Here is a 14,311-nt window from a genome sequence, read left to right as displayed (position 1 = left end):
GTAGCCCTGGGGTACTGGGATCTTGCCCAGCAGCTGGGCAAACGAGATCAGAGAGCCATCTCACTGCAGACTGCAAGCTACAATCCAGGTAAAGTGTTTGATAACAATTTAGTTGAGTTGCTTGACATGAAACTGAAAATTTGTACGGAATTTCAGTTTCATGTCAAGGAATAGATTGTTCCATGTTTATCGCAGCACGCTTGGAGCGATGCATGTCCATTCTCTTTATTAAATGAGGCTATAGAATAATAAAAGTATGAATCATTAATTTGATATCGCTCCAAGAGAGCATGTTTCTTAGCACCAACCACGGCGCAGAGAGAGACAGAAAGAGTGGTCTGCGGTACCACATACAATATTTTATACATTTCAAAAAGGTTTTCTATTTTATTTATTATTTCTATTTATATTAAATTTTTACAACCCTATTCCACAGAAAGCGTTTTGTGCCTTTCTGCCATGCATTTCTATGGAAAAGACGTGCTAGGCACGGTCCTCTTCCCTGCACCACGCTTTGCGCTTTAGTGCTCTCGGCAGATAGCATTTTTTCCCGGAGCGCCGTGGTCACTTCAGGTAGAAAATAGTAAAGCTTTTAGCAGAGTCACTTTTTTCAACTACCCAATCAAAATCGAGGAAGAGGCGGGACTAAAAAGATAACAAACAAGGCATGAGGAGAGGCCGCTGTGCACCCGCACTCCTACCAATTCTCCTCACAGTGGGATTTTCATTGAGACCCGCCACAAGGATTTGGTTTAACGCAGAGGAACCAAGTGTTCCGTGCGCTGAGGAAGTGCTCCAACACGTTCCGCCATGAAAAAAAATCGTTCTGTGGACACAGCCCGCTAACAGATGTCTTCATCATTGTCTATCGATAGCGCAGTGGTTAAAATTGTAAGATAGGACTTAGCAAGCCTATGTGAAAGGGGAGAGGTTCTTCTGTTGCTCAAAGACACTGCAGCTGCAATGGGTATCAATACAATAACAATAGCCTTCGCCCAATCCTTGAACTCCCACTTACCTTGACAGGACTTGCCGGCCTGGCAGTGGGTCATGTGGTTGAGGACGTTCTTCATGGTGCGGCAGTGGGGTAGGTTGCACTGGCGCACCTCCCCGTTGGCCTGCTCACGCCGCTGGCACTTGTGGGCGTGGAGCAGGAGCACCAGCTGCTGCTGGATCAGCTTGCGCTTCTCAGGGTCAGCGGTAGGGGGCGCCCCGGCCGCGGCGGCAGCTGCTGCCGCTGCCGCAGACGCCTGGCCTCCCGGGCCCACCAGACCGCCCTGGCCGCTGGGGACCATCCCCGGAGCTCCGCCCCCCACGGGCCCAGAAGGACCTCCCACCCCTGGCTGTGGCTGTTGGGAGGCCTGCACCAGTGAGGTGGTAGAGAACATAGAGGAAGAGGTGAGAAGGAAATAATGAGAATTTTGTTTATTACGGTATAATAACGTTTTTTTTACAAGCATCACTATGACAGACGAGAACGTACAGACAAAAAATTGGTCCTACCATGGCAGCCATGCCTTGCATGGGCTGGTTCTTCTTGTCCATGCTGAACTGGGCCAAGCTATTGGCCATAGGCCCCTTGTTCTGGAGCTGAGGGCCCAGCCCTGCTCCCCCGAGACCCTGGTTCCCCTGCCCTCCGTATGGACCTCCGTATTGGGCCCCTGGGGTCCCCATCATACCCATCTGAGAGGAGTGAAGGGAGAGAAGGAGAAAGTGAGTAGGGAGAGGGTTCAAATAAGCAGTGGGGAGAGATGGAGGAGAGAGAGAATAAAGGGAAAAGTGGATGCGGAAAGGTGCACAGGGGGAGGAAAAGATGTAGGCGAGTGGGAAGAGAGAAGTTATGTGCAGGGGAGAGCAAGAAAGCAGAGCAGAGAGAAATGGATGAGGAGAGAGGGAAGAGAGTAGGAGAAGATAATATACAGGAAAGGTGTGCAGAGATTGAAAACAGGGAGATGGGGTAGAAGTGGAACAAGTGGAGATGGGAGGAGGAGAGGGAGGTAGGGAGACACGGAAAAAGATATGAGATGGGGAGGATGAGGGATGAAGGGTGTGAAGGGGCAAATAGGAGCAGGAAGGGTGAAGGATTGAGACAATGATGAGGGAATGGTGAAGAAAGGGGATAGAGATGAGAGGAGGGGAGAGCAAGAGAGTGGAGCACAAAGACAGGAGGGGGACAGAGAAGTGATGGAAGACAAGGAGAGAGAGGTAGTGATGTAAGGTATTTAAGGAGCACAAAACAATGGAATAAAAAAAGAAGACAGCAAAAGAACGGTGAACAGTATTCATGTTCACAGAGTCCAAACACACAACCTTTCAACTGCTTCGCTGAGTTTACAATCAAACATATTGTGCTCAAGACTGCTCACCCAACATGCAGCGCATATTCATACTCTAGCATTGCACCTCACTCCTGGATCTCAGAAAACACAGCAGATGAAAAGGAGTATCAGTCTTGCGAAAGGAAGATGGAAGCGATGAGAGATGAACGTTCCTTCTCCCAGTGGGGTGCGGGTACACGGGTAGAGGACGTTAATCGCGTTCCATTTTTCATACCGTTGAGCTGCGTTCCCTTACATCTGAGAGAGCAATTAAATACGTCTACTTTCTGAATAGACACGCTGCTTTCCATTTCTAATCAATTAGGTGGGTTATGGCATTTAGTTCAATTAAGCCATTAACGATGGTTTAAAACATACATAAACCCAATTAAGTTTGTCGTGGCTTGACATCTCCGGGACCGTGTAACCACTCACTGTGATGCACTTAATTAATTAATGGGGGGTTTCCCCTCGCCCACCAATCTATGGCTGGTAATTTCTGGTTTTCATGTCGTTAACACTGTGTGTGTGGGCCACGTGAAGGGAAAACCTTACCTGCGATATCTGACAGTGTGACACGTGCAGATACGGCCTTTTCTAGTCTACACAATTACTTTTTGCCAACTTGACCAAAATGTGGACAATGAAAACATGCCTAGATGTTAAAAGTCAAATCAAAGATTGTCCCACCTGGTAAGAGCACATTATAAATAAGCTATAATCCCTCCCACAACTGACCCAGGTTCAAATCCGACTGGAGGCTCTTTGCTGCATGTCATCTAGATTTCTCAAATTCTGGAGGCTCTTTGCTGCATGTCATCTAGATTTCTCAAATTCTGCCCGATCCCGACCCGACGTTTTGGGGCCGGGTCGAAAATGTATGCTAATTAGTCGGGCTGAGCCGAGCCTCGGGTACCGTGCAAAGAAAAAAAGGGGGAAATCGATTATCCCCAAAAAGACATTTCAACTGCCCCTAGCGGCCGAACGGTAAGGCAGACGGAAATGGCAGTGGATGCGTTGAATGCAGCTCAAAGTGAACTTTACTCAGGTATCTAGTTTGTCGCCGTCCGACTTTCCTAGCCTGTGTTATAAAAAGAAACTGCCGCAAATGGCCAGAACTCAAACATCGAAAGCGAAAGTGTCCGTTTTCAAGATGGTTTGGCCATTATCTCTGGAACGTAAGGTCCAATCTGCTCAGTTCAAAGCTTGTTGGATGCGTGACTGAGGAAATTAAGCTCATATCTGTTTTTTCGGGCCTAAAATTATGGTTATTGTTCGGGCCGCCCCGGCCTTAATTTTCAGGCCCATTGAGAACTCTAATGTCATCCCCATTCTATCTCCCACCTTTCCTGTCTCTCTCTCTCTCTCTATCAAAAAAAAAAAATATATATATATAAAAAAATATATACCACCCCCCAAATATGCAGCTTAATTTGTGGGCCAGTAATTCTACACAACACCACCAGACTACCTTTATAGGAAGCTATTTACGACACGATGGTGGTGAGGTTTCTTTTTTTTATTAACTCTTCAGGCCTTAAGTACATGACTTACTACATATGCAAATACGTCATGAACACATCCCCCAATTCCTCCATGAGGACTGAGAATGAAAACTAACACGTTTATTATCCCTTTTATCCTATTCTCCCATCCAATATTCTTCCCTTTCCCTCTCTCCATCCCTCTCTTACTCCCTCCTCAACCTCCTCACTAGTTGTCATCTTTAAATAAATGCTGTGTGATTACAGCTCACATTACAATTATTTAGCTGAATAGACATGCTCTTTCATTTCTGTTTCTTCTTGAACAAAAATATTTATTCATGGACATTTTTGCATCTTATATCAATACAGTCACCATTTCCGAATACAGCAAGCATTTTAAAAGCAACGAAATTGTTTTAACATTTCCAGTCGCTTGTACCTCCCACGCGACCGTATTGACAGGTTAATTCACCAGTAATTCACCAGCCTTTGACTTATAGCCTGTAAATATTTACCAGACTATACATTTTCAAATTACTATTCTATTCACTACCTAGTAGTGATGTGCGGGTCGGGTTTTTTCATGACCCGCCCCACCCCGCCACGGAACCCAACCCACCTCAACCCACCCCGCGAACCCATATATAAATCTATGGCTCAACCCGCCCCGCGACCCGCGGTGGAATATATATATCATATAGCGCTCTTTTAAGTACCCAACGTCGCTTTAAATGTCTACAGTAGCACAACATTGTCATGGGCTAAATGAACAAGCATGTTGTTCAAAATAGTTTTATTTTATTTTTTTGCGTGTGAGAGCGGCTGACCCGCTCACCCGCAGCCCGCATAATTGCCTCTGAAATCCTGACTCGACCACCCGCGCCGCGGGTTGACCCGCGGGTTACGGGTCGGCCCGCTCATCACTACTACCTAGTACCCAAGTAGTACTAAGTGGCTAAAAACTATACACAAATGTGATTATCAGGCTTTGACTGACATAACTCCAATAAGCAGTTAAACAATTTCCACATCATTTTAAAGTCACATGCATCACAGAGTTGAAGGAGCCAGGAGCCTTACCTTGTTCAGTGCTCCAGGTTGCTGACCTCTCATCCCAGCCGGTCCCCCTGATCCTTGCTGCTGCTGTAGGGTCTCCGCCAGCAAGTTACCATTACCCCCCATCCCTTGATTCCCAAAGCCCATCCTGGGGGAGCCATTCATCACCTGGCCCCCCATCATGCCCGGCTGCTGCTGTCCGTTGTTGCCTTTCTGCTGCGTTCCCATCATGCCTCTGTTCATGCCACCGCCCACCATGCCGGCTGCACTGTTCTGTTGCTGCTGCATCATGCTGACCTGCTGCTGGGGAGACATATGCTGCCCCCCCTGGCCCATCACTTGCTGGGGCCCCTGGTTGGGGGACGCCTTCATGTTCCCAAGGTGTTGCCCCATGGAGGTTGGCCCTCCTGGGCTGCCCATGGATCCCTGGTGCCCCTGTTGTTGGGTGGAGGTGGGTGGTGCCCCCGCGCGCAAGAGGTCGGAGAGCTGCTTGTGCTTGGCCACCGCGTCCGGGCCGCCGCCCCCTCCACCCGGACCACCTCCTCCAGGACCCGGGCCTAGACCCAGACCCATTCCTCCGCCTCCAGGACCCAGGCTGCCGGGGCCTCCTCCAAGACTGGTGTGCAACTGGTTGAGGTCCCCACCGTTGACCAAGCCCAGGTCCGACGAGCTGATGAGCTCATCTGGGAGGTCATGCTCCAGGTCAAACAGTGAACCGAAGTCTGAGAGAGGGGATGCAAGGAGAGCAAGGGGGAAAAAAGACAGTCACATGAGAAGCATGAAGAGACACTAAGACAAAAATAAGGAAAACAAAAGTGCATCAAGGTTTGTTAAGGTTGTATGAAGTCCAGATCATTCAGCAGAACTGAGCAAGGACATAATGCTTATTGCTTAACCAACAGTGATGAAAGCCATTTGGGAAGGAGGATGCCCGGGACATTTTCTCAGCGCCAGTGCCTTCAAACAAAATGAAATCCTGACATGCAGATGGTCTATCCATGCACAAAACTACAGGTGACATCCAGAATGACAGCCTTACAGTTTATTGTATAAATGCCACCCCAGAAACATGTGTCACATAACTAGCCCATTAGTGGAGACCGGTGAACATGTGACAATGTGATTTAACATGATGGCGAGACAGGTTCATGCACACAAGCTGACGGATGGCCTGATTCACAGTGTTATTGCCACAGTGATAGAGCCAAGCTGGTAGGAAACACACTGGGTGTGCACGACTCCATGCTGTGTGCTGAGCAAAACTCTTGGGCAATCAAGAACGCAAAGAGAGACCAATTCGCTATTCCAATGACAAGACAGGCACATGGGAGACCAAATGGCACATTTTTGGAATTCTTCAAATCAAGAATTTAAATGGGTGATTATTTGTCTCACTCTGTCAATGGATACAGTTGTTTGTGTGTGTGTTTTTCTCCCATAAGATTAGGGTATCACATTGGGACACTGTCACTTAGGTATAGAGACACACTACGACTGGTTATTAATTAATTGGATAATGCACTGGGTAAATTCAGCATCAATATACTTAAATAAAGGAAATCTGAATCCTCAAAGGCAACCACTATTTACAAACTATTCAGCTAAGGTAAATTAAGATAACATCTCATGTACAATACAATATTACTAACAATGTAATACTTCATGCAACTAACTTTATAAAACAACAACCATGTCATAACAACTTCTAGCACAAAAACTCAACTTCAATAATATATGATGTTGATATCTTATCCACAAGTGTTTAGGCCTGTAATGTTATCACTGAAACATGCTTCCATTCAACATGTGAAATTTCTTGACACACATGGTGTGTCAAACTCAATTCAATTTAAATTATTCTCTACAACTAGTTAGATGTTATCAACAGGGAGAGATTATTCTCGCCGTTCTTTTAAGATCCTCAAATACAGTAATGCAAGCTTAACTACCTAGGCGGACAACAGTAAAGGCTTGTGCAATGACAGAATGATGGAACATGTCCACTTGCAAAGATGCTGACCACCTCAGATCATAGCTAGACAAGCTCAACTGCAGCAGTTAATGACCATATGCATAGGTGATGAAATCAAGACAACTATATGAAGTTTTAACAGCAGTCTGTCTAACTAACGTGATATTTCAGTGGTAGTAGTGATAAGACCCACACGACGCTGTCCCTGTTCCCCAGACAGAGTTGTGTCCTTACTGAGCCCACTACGTTACTCCAGCCCTCTGCCACACACCATCCACAGAAAAACTAACAATGGCAATTTGAGCATAACAATCACTCAGACCCATGGGCCTAAATTTAGCTCCCCCACAACGTTAGCACCGTTAGCTACCTCTGCTTACACCAACGTTAGCAGGGAAAAGATCCCATTTGGTTTATGATGAGGCAAAATAATGTGGTTCCGTGTTTGTAGGAAGCATGTCTACACGGCTCCGTGGACAGAAGAGGAGTTGTCGGACATGTCTAGTGTTTTGCTGTGGCGATCATTCAAAACATCGCCGAGGAAAACTTTATTATAAGTTGGCTGGCCGTTTTAGCTCATTAGCAACCTGGCTAAACTAGCCATTAGACATGGATGGGACCATCATTGGAAGCCAACTAGCTATGGCTAGTAGAGCCTCGGATGAAGACACCAAGGATGAGCCGGTGACGTCAAAAACTATCGGAAGTGTGTAGCCTGTAATTTCATGGGTTCCGTTATGGCTTTTACGTACGTCGTCCCACGATCCCTGCATCACTAGGACTAAATGACGTATTTTCAAATGAAAAATGTGTTGATCCGTCATTTATGTCAAGCCAGCGGCTCGGTTCAAAGCCTTGTTGATACATAGCTGCACGCTGGTGTTGCATGCAGTAAATAGCAGATCTACAAGCTCACAACGTGTCACGAATGTGTCACTAATTTGACGCGTTGTGAGCTTGTTGATGTGCCATTTACTGAGCCCAACACCGACATGCAACTATAAATGAGGTTTTACGGTGCAAGGGCCCGGTAGTCCGTCCGAAGCACTTCCGTTAGGATGAAGCCTAGTCGTGACATCACTCACGCATCCTTGATGCTCAATTCTAGAGTAGAGCTAGCTTCAGCTAATGTCTCTACTCCAAGTCCGACACACACAACGCTAACATGCTAACGCTAGCCAGGCTACGACAAAAACACAAGAGGAATCCCACGTTTCCTTCCTCTTTTGAGCGAACACGGGCCGACGAAAACGGCCCAATTCGACCAATAACACCGTAACGAATCATATCCAAAACAAATATTTACCATTTCCATCGCTGGCGGAGGCAGAAAGTGCCGGAGAGGAGAGTTTAGGCCTCTTGGCTGAAGGCGGGCCAGAGTCCAGAACGTTCTCGGCCATATTTTTTTTTCGAAATAAAAATATACAAAGTATCCACAATTCGCGGACGTTTTTCACGTCTCGAGAACCTCGCTCCTTTTCGCGTCCACTATTGCGACTTTTCCCCCTCCTTTTAGGGGGACTAAGAGGGGGAAAGTCCCGTGTACAAATTACTCCTCTTTCCTGTGTGTTCGCCTCTCGATTTCAGTCCTCGGCGTATCAACCCCCCTCCCTCCCTGCTCGGATTTTTTGTTCTTTATAAATTTCTAGCGAGCGGAGGAGGAGGTGGTGGTGGTGGTGGTGGAGGAGGAGGAGGGGGTCGGTGAAAAGTAAAAGAGGGAGACGCACGTAATAGCGGCTTCCCTCTAAAGTTATAATACAGCCTCTTCAGATGTAAATAAACCGCCCCGGCAGCGTCCCTCTCCCATGATTGCATCCGTCATTTCAGCCTCCCGTAGCGGAGTCTGGGTGGAAGATAATGTCGGGCAGAGAAACAGCTTGTTTGGCTGTGAAGTGATGGTGTGGTGGTGGAGGTGGTGCTGCTGCTGGTATAGCGGGTTAACATGAAGGCATGCAATAAATAAATTAGACGCATATCCATATATGCATTGTCGGATGAATATTATGCATATTCATTTGTATATGCATGATAGAATTTAAAAAAAATTGCGTGTTTATTTATTTGTTATTATTTTAAAGCCAAAATCAATTAACCACTTAAACCCCATGGGTAACTGGAGTCCCTCAGGGCTCAATACTAGTGTATTTTCTGTTTTCCGTTATTGTGGGGAAAGTTTTTGCTGAAAATAGTAGATCGATAAGCTCAGAACACGCATAGCATTGTGAGCTTGTCGATCTGCTATTTTCAGCGAAAGCTTTCCCCACAATACCGATGCTGGGGTTTAAGTGGTTAAGAACAGAAAACTATTCTTTGGGAGGCTAAGTTCTCTTAAAAAGAAAGAAAGAAAGAAATTGTTCTAATACTCTAAATGTAAAGAACTCTGAAGTATAAAAGGAACTAATAAAGCATTTACAACATGTTTCAGATAGTTGATCGGATATAATAAAAAAAGAAAAGAAAATGTTAACTTAGTGTGTGTGGTAAGGGTAACTGCGGGTAAAATTAATTATTAGACTTATTTCTTTAATAAGGTGTTATGTAAACTGCTGCCAAACCCATACTGTCTGAGTTTTTGTGTAATAAAGCAAACACGTGGGTTCAGGGGCATTTCTAATATACTGTACATGTTGCATACATTGTCATTCATTGTTATTCTGTATCTGTTGTAATTATACATCTTTTCTTCTTCTTTCAGCAAGTCTCACAGCGGATCATCTGTTTCCATCTGCTTCTGTTTTCTGCATCTTCCTCAGTCACTCCAGGCACCTGCATGACCTCTCTCACCGCTTCCATAGAACTCCTCTTTGGCCTTCCTCTTCTCTTGCCTGGCAGCTCCATCTTCAGCATCCTTCTCCCAATGTACCCCTCATCCCTCCTCTGCACCAAATGTCCAAACCATTCTCAACCTTGCATCTCTTGACTTGTTTTATCCCCAAACCTTAATCTATCCTGGGCTGATTCTCAGTCTAATGTGTCGTAATTACATAATGTAAGATTATAAACTAAACAGTTTCCCCATGTAGTAGAGAGATCTGTGTGAGCACAACACCTGACATCATGGCAGATTCCTCGAGTGCATAGAGGCCAGGATTAAATCAGGTTAGTTCAACATAGATAGATAGATAGATAGATAGATAGATAGATAGATAGATAGATAGATACTTTATTAATCCCAGAGGGGAAATTCAGATATCCCATAGCTCATACAGGCAAGGTTAGTTAAAAACACATCACAAAAAGAGGGGGGGGGCACAGGTTAAAACTGAGAGAAGACAAATATAAAAGATATATTATGAATAAGCATAAAAAAGCATTTAAAAGGTGTCACTGGGAATACAAATCATCCTTTGTTCCGCTGTAGCATAAGGAGATCCTCCCTAGTGCACACCTTTCTCATAGCTTCAAAACGCCACGAATGCAATACGCATACAACAAGGTTTTGCTTGTACAGAGCAACAGGGATTGCAGCCGCTCGGTACGGCGTAGCGACTCTCTGAGTAAGAACATGTCACCTCCCTGACCAAGAAACCAAGACCCATCTCCCCCAATTGCTCAGTTTGGCCAGGTGACCAGCTCTAGGAAGAGTCCTGGTGGTTCCAAACTTCTTGCATTTACGAATGATGGAGAGACCATCCCCAGATCTGTGCCTCGATACAATCCTGTCTCAAGAGGTCCACAGACAATTCCTTTGACTTCATGGCTTGGTTTGTGCTCCGACATGCATTGTTAGTTAACTGTAGGACCTGATAGAGACATGTGTGTGCCTTTCTAAATTATGTCAAATCAAATTAATTTACCATAGGCAGACTCCAATGAAGTTATAGAAACATCTCAAGGATGATCAGTGGAAACAGGATGCACCTCAGCTAAACTTTGAGTGTCATAGCAAAGGATGTGAATACTTATGCACATGTGATTTTGTCTTTTAAATGTTTTTTTATACATTTGCAAAAATATGTTTTATTTTGTCATTATGGGGTATAGTGTGGAGAATGTTGAGTAAAAAAATGAATTTAATACATTTTTGAATAAGGCTGTAACATAACAAAATGTGGAAAAAGTGAAGGGGGTGAATACTTTCGCAAGGCACTGTATAGGCATATATATATTGCACAAGTTCTTTATCTTCATTTAGACTCTAAATGAAGCTACATTTTAGAGCGCATGGGTATTCAACACGGGGTCCGCGACCCCTAGGGGGTCCTCAGAGTCATCCAAGTTATTGTTTGATAGTAACGTTTATTTTATTTTTCAAATATTTAAATATGTCGGAAAATATCCAACAATGTTTTTAATAAGATGGTAGGGAAGCTAAGAGGGATGGTATAGAAGGAGCACTTGTAACCCTGTAAATTATATTATTATCTCCAAGGCCACCTCTGTACTTTTGGTCATCTTTCTACCATCTTTCCTCTCTAAATCGCCTTTGATGGCTTTGACTTTTCAAAGCAATCGGGAGAAATCTCTATCAAAACACCCCTATATAAAGTACTTTTGTCTCCTTTCTTCCTCATCTTTGCTCTTTCTAAATTGCCCATGATGACTTTGAACTTTTCATTGGTAGAGACCAGCAGTGCACTCACCCACCGACCAATCCTCCCAGCGCTAGATACTGTTATTTTTGTTTTATTTTGGGGAGGTTGCCTACCACCTATGCCTAGAATCACCCCTGCACACCCATTCTCTAAAACTGTACAGAGCTGGCTGCAAATTTCAGTAAACGGCCATGGGTCACAACATTCACATATCTGGCAGAAATCATTTCTGAGATCAACAAACTTGACAATCCATGCAAGACCACAATACTTATACCATGATAGAATAGGAGGCTTTCTTTTCTTTTTTTAAGATCAGAAGTTGGTTAATATGCAAAACAATTTGACAAAATATTATGTAGTAGGGGGTCCCTGCTTTGTCTATGTATCACCTAAGGGGTCCTCCTTGGTCTAAAAAACATTGAAGACACCTGATTTAAAGGGTTATGTGATTAAGAGAGTAGCAACTTGACCTGGAATTAGATAGACTAAAGCCTAATTATCTCCACCAGGCTTGAAGGCAAGGTGGATATTATGTTTTAGCCCCTGTGTGACTGTCTATCTGACGGTAATTTCACAAACCAAAGGACAGATCAGTGCCAAATTTCTAGTGCACACTGCCAGTATCCAAAGAAGAGCATTTAGTTTTTCATGTGTTGTGTATATTTTTTAGATATTTTAACTTACATGTTATAATGGAAGTTAAAGGTAGGGTAAGTGATTTACTTTGGTTAAAATAAGTGTTAAATAGCTCATAGTACTCATTGCTCATTGTTTGTTCAGTAAAAGGAGTCTCCCATGTCTCTCCAGCTCTTTATTAAACAGAAAATGCATTTTCAGTGCTCTCTCCTGATTGGCTTAAAATGTGTCACCTATACCTGAAAATGTACTATATTCTGTATGTCATAGATGACTGACATCATATACTGGCTATGGAATCGGCTTCATACGTCATAGATATGTCATAGATGACTGACGTCATGTACTGGCTATGGAATCATAACTAGAAGTTCGGGCCGGACACCTTCGTGCCACCACCGATGTGACTGAAATGCCCATATATGGAGATCGGTGTGTCTGTCAGTCCTTGTCCCTTTTATGGCCATAATATATGGAGATATCTGTATTTGTCAGTCCTTGTCCCTTTTATTCCCATGTATGGAGATCCCTGATGTCAGTATATGCCCAATTGCCCATATATGGGCATGCTGATATAACTACTTTTCATAGGGGTGGGCATTCATGTTGGTTTTTAGCATTATTATTATTATACTATGATTATTAACAAAATATATGATGATGCATTATATGTATATGATTATTAATATTATTATGATTATAAGATGATATATATATATATATATATATATATATATATATATATATATATATATATATATATATATATATAGATATAGATATATATATATATATACACATATATAGATATAGATATAGATATAGATATAGATATAGATATAGATATACAGTAGAGAGAGAGAGAGAGAGAGAGAGAGAGAGAGAGAGAGAGAGAGAGAAATTAAATAAATACACAAAGTTGTCTAACCACAAATCAAGAACAATGCACAGGCATTTGCAGATGAAGCATCAGAAACAACAGCTGTCCATTTCAACGTCAGGTCACGTAGTGTGCAGGTTAAGAAACAAGCCCAACTAGAAAAAGTGCTCCTCAGAGCACAGGTCTCCACCAGGTCAGGTAGGTTATTGTGGCTAATGTGGCCTACTGGTGGCGCTATAATAGGCCAATGTGAAAGGTGCCATTTCTTCTTAGGCTTTTCATGGCAATCGGACACTCGATTCATGATTTGAGGCATTTTGTTCCAAAAAATTGCTTTGCTAAATTAGACCTGCTGGTGGCGCTATAACAGCCCAATGTGAAAAGGGTGGCATTTCTTCATCGGCCTAGTGGGAATGTGCGTGCACAATTTCACGGAAATCGCACGCTGTGTTCATGATTTAAGGCATTTTCTTCAAAACAAACCTATCCTGCAAACTTTGGAAGCCAATGTTAGCCAATTAGGATGGAAAATGAAATATCGGACACATCCGTCTTGATCACATGACTAGAGATACTGTGTACCAATTTGTGTGATATTTTGACAGAATCTGTAGGAGTAATATAAAAAAAATTGTTTTGCAAGAATTGGCCTCCTGGTGGCGCTATAACAGGCCAATCTGAAAAATTCGGGGCAGAGGTTCGGCTTTGGCATCAAGGGAGTGTGTGTGCACTAGTGATGTGCGGGTCGGGTTTTTTCATGACCCGCCCCGCCCCGCCACGGAACCCAACCCGCCTCAACCCGCCCCGCGAACCCATATAAATCTATGGCTCAACCCGCCCCGCGACCCGCGGTGGGAAAAAAAAGATAATCATCATCATAATAGCTCAGATTTATATAGCGCTCTTTTAAGTACCCAAAGTCGCTTTAAATGTCTACAGTAGCACAACATTGTCATGGGCTAAATAAACAAGCATGTTGTTCAAATTTTTTATTTTTTTTTGCGTGTGAGAGCGGCTGACCCGCTCACCCGCAGCCCCGCATAATTGCCTTTGAAATCCTGACTCGACCACCCGCGCTGCGGGTTGACCCGCGGGTTACGGGTCGCCCCCCTCATCACTAGTGTGCACAGTTTCGCAGCGACCAGGCCAACAGTGCCGGAGATTAGCTGTTCACAGACAGACACACGGACACACAGACGGACGGACGGACAGGGTGCAAAACGTAGTCTCGGCCATGCCTTTCGGCCCAAAAAAACACAACCCGCAACTATGTTGTAATGAAAGTCAAAGTTGGTCCAAATATGGAGTCATACACCATAGATACATCATAGGTGACTGTTGTCACAGACTGGCTAGATGAAGTTCAAGATCCTGTGTTTTCGTTTGGAATGGAGTATTACATGTCAGTAACAATGGCTGTGCAA

The 14,311-nt window shown here is 44.1% G+C and overlaps 1 protein-coding gene across 2 annotated transcripts in view; it reads right to left on the bottom strand.

Annotated features, from left to right (window-relative positions):
- ep300a (EP300 lysine acetyltransferase a) overlaps window positions 1-8,647 on the bottom strand; it is a 37,719-nt gene extending 29,072 nt beyond the window's left edge. For both annotated transcript variants that reach the window (XM_080454435.1, XM_080454436.1), the window contains exons 1-4: window positions 8,140-8,647; window positions 4,886-5,583; window positions 1,504-1,683; window positions 1,019-1,361 (exon numbers count right to left, since the gene is read on the bottom strand). In XM_080454435.1, the coding sequence (XP_080310561.1) occupies window positions 1,019-1,361; window positions 1,504-1,683; window positions 4,886-5,583; window positions 8,140-8,233 (1,315 nt within the window). In that variant the 5' untranslated portion in view covers window positions 8,234-8,647. The remainder of the gene's footprint in view (window positions 1-1,018; window positions 1,362-1,503; window positions 1,684-4,885; window positions 5,584-8,139) is intronic.
- Window positions 8,648-14,311: the final 5,664 nt, after the last annotated feature.

This window comes from Gymnoscopelus braueri (genome assembly GCF_963280865.1).
Source record: "Gymnoscopelus braueri genome assembly, chromosome: 17".
In the NCBI taxonomy this organism is placed as follows: Eukaryota; Metazoa; Chordata; class Actinopteri; order Myctophiformes; family Myctophidae; genus Gymnoscopelus; species Gymnoscopelus braueri.
The sequence above is the reverse complement of the archived record's forward strand: the minus strand, read 5'-3'. Positions and strand labels throughout refer to the sequence as shown.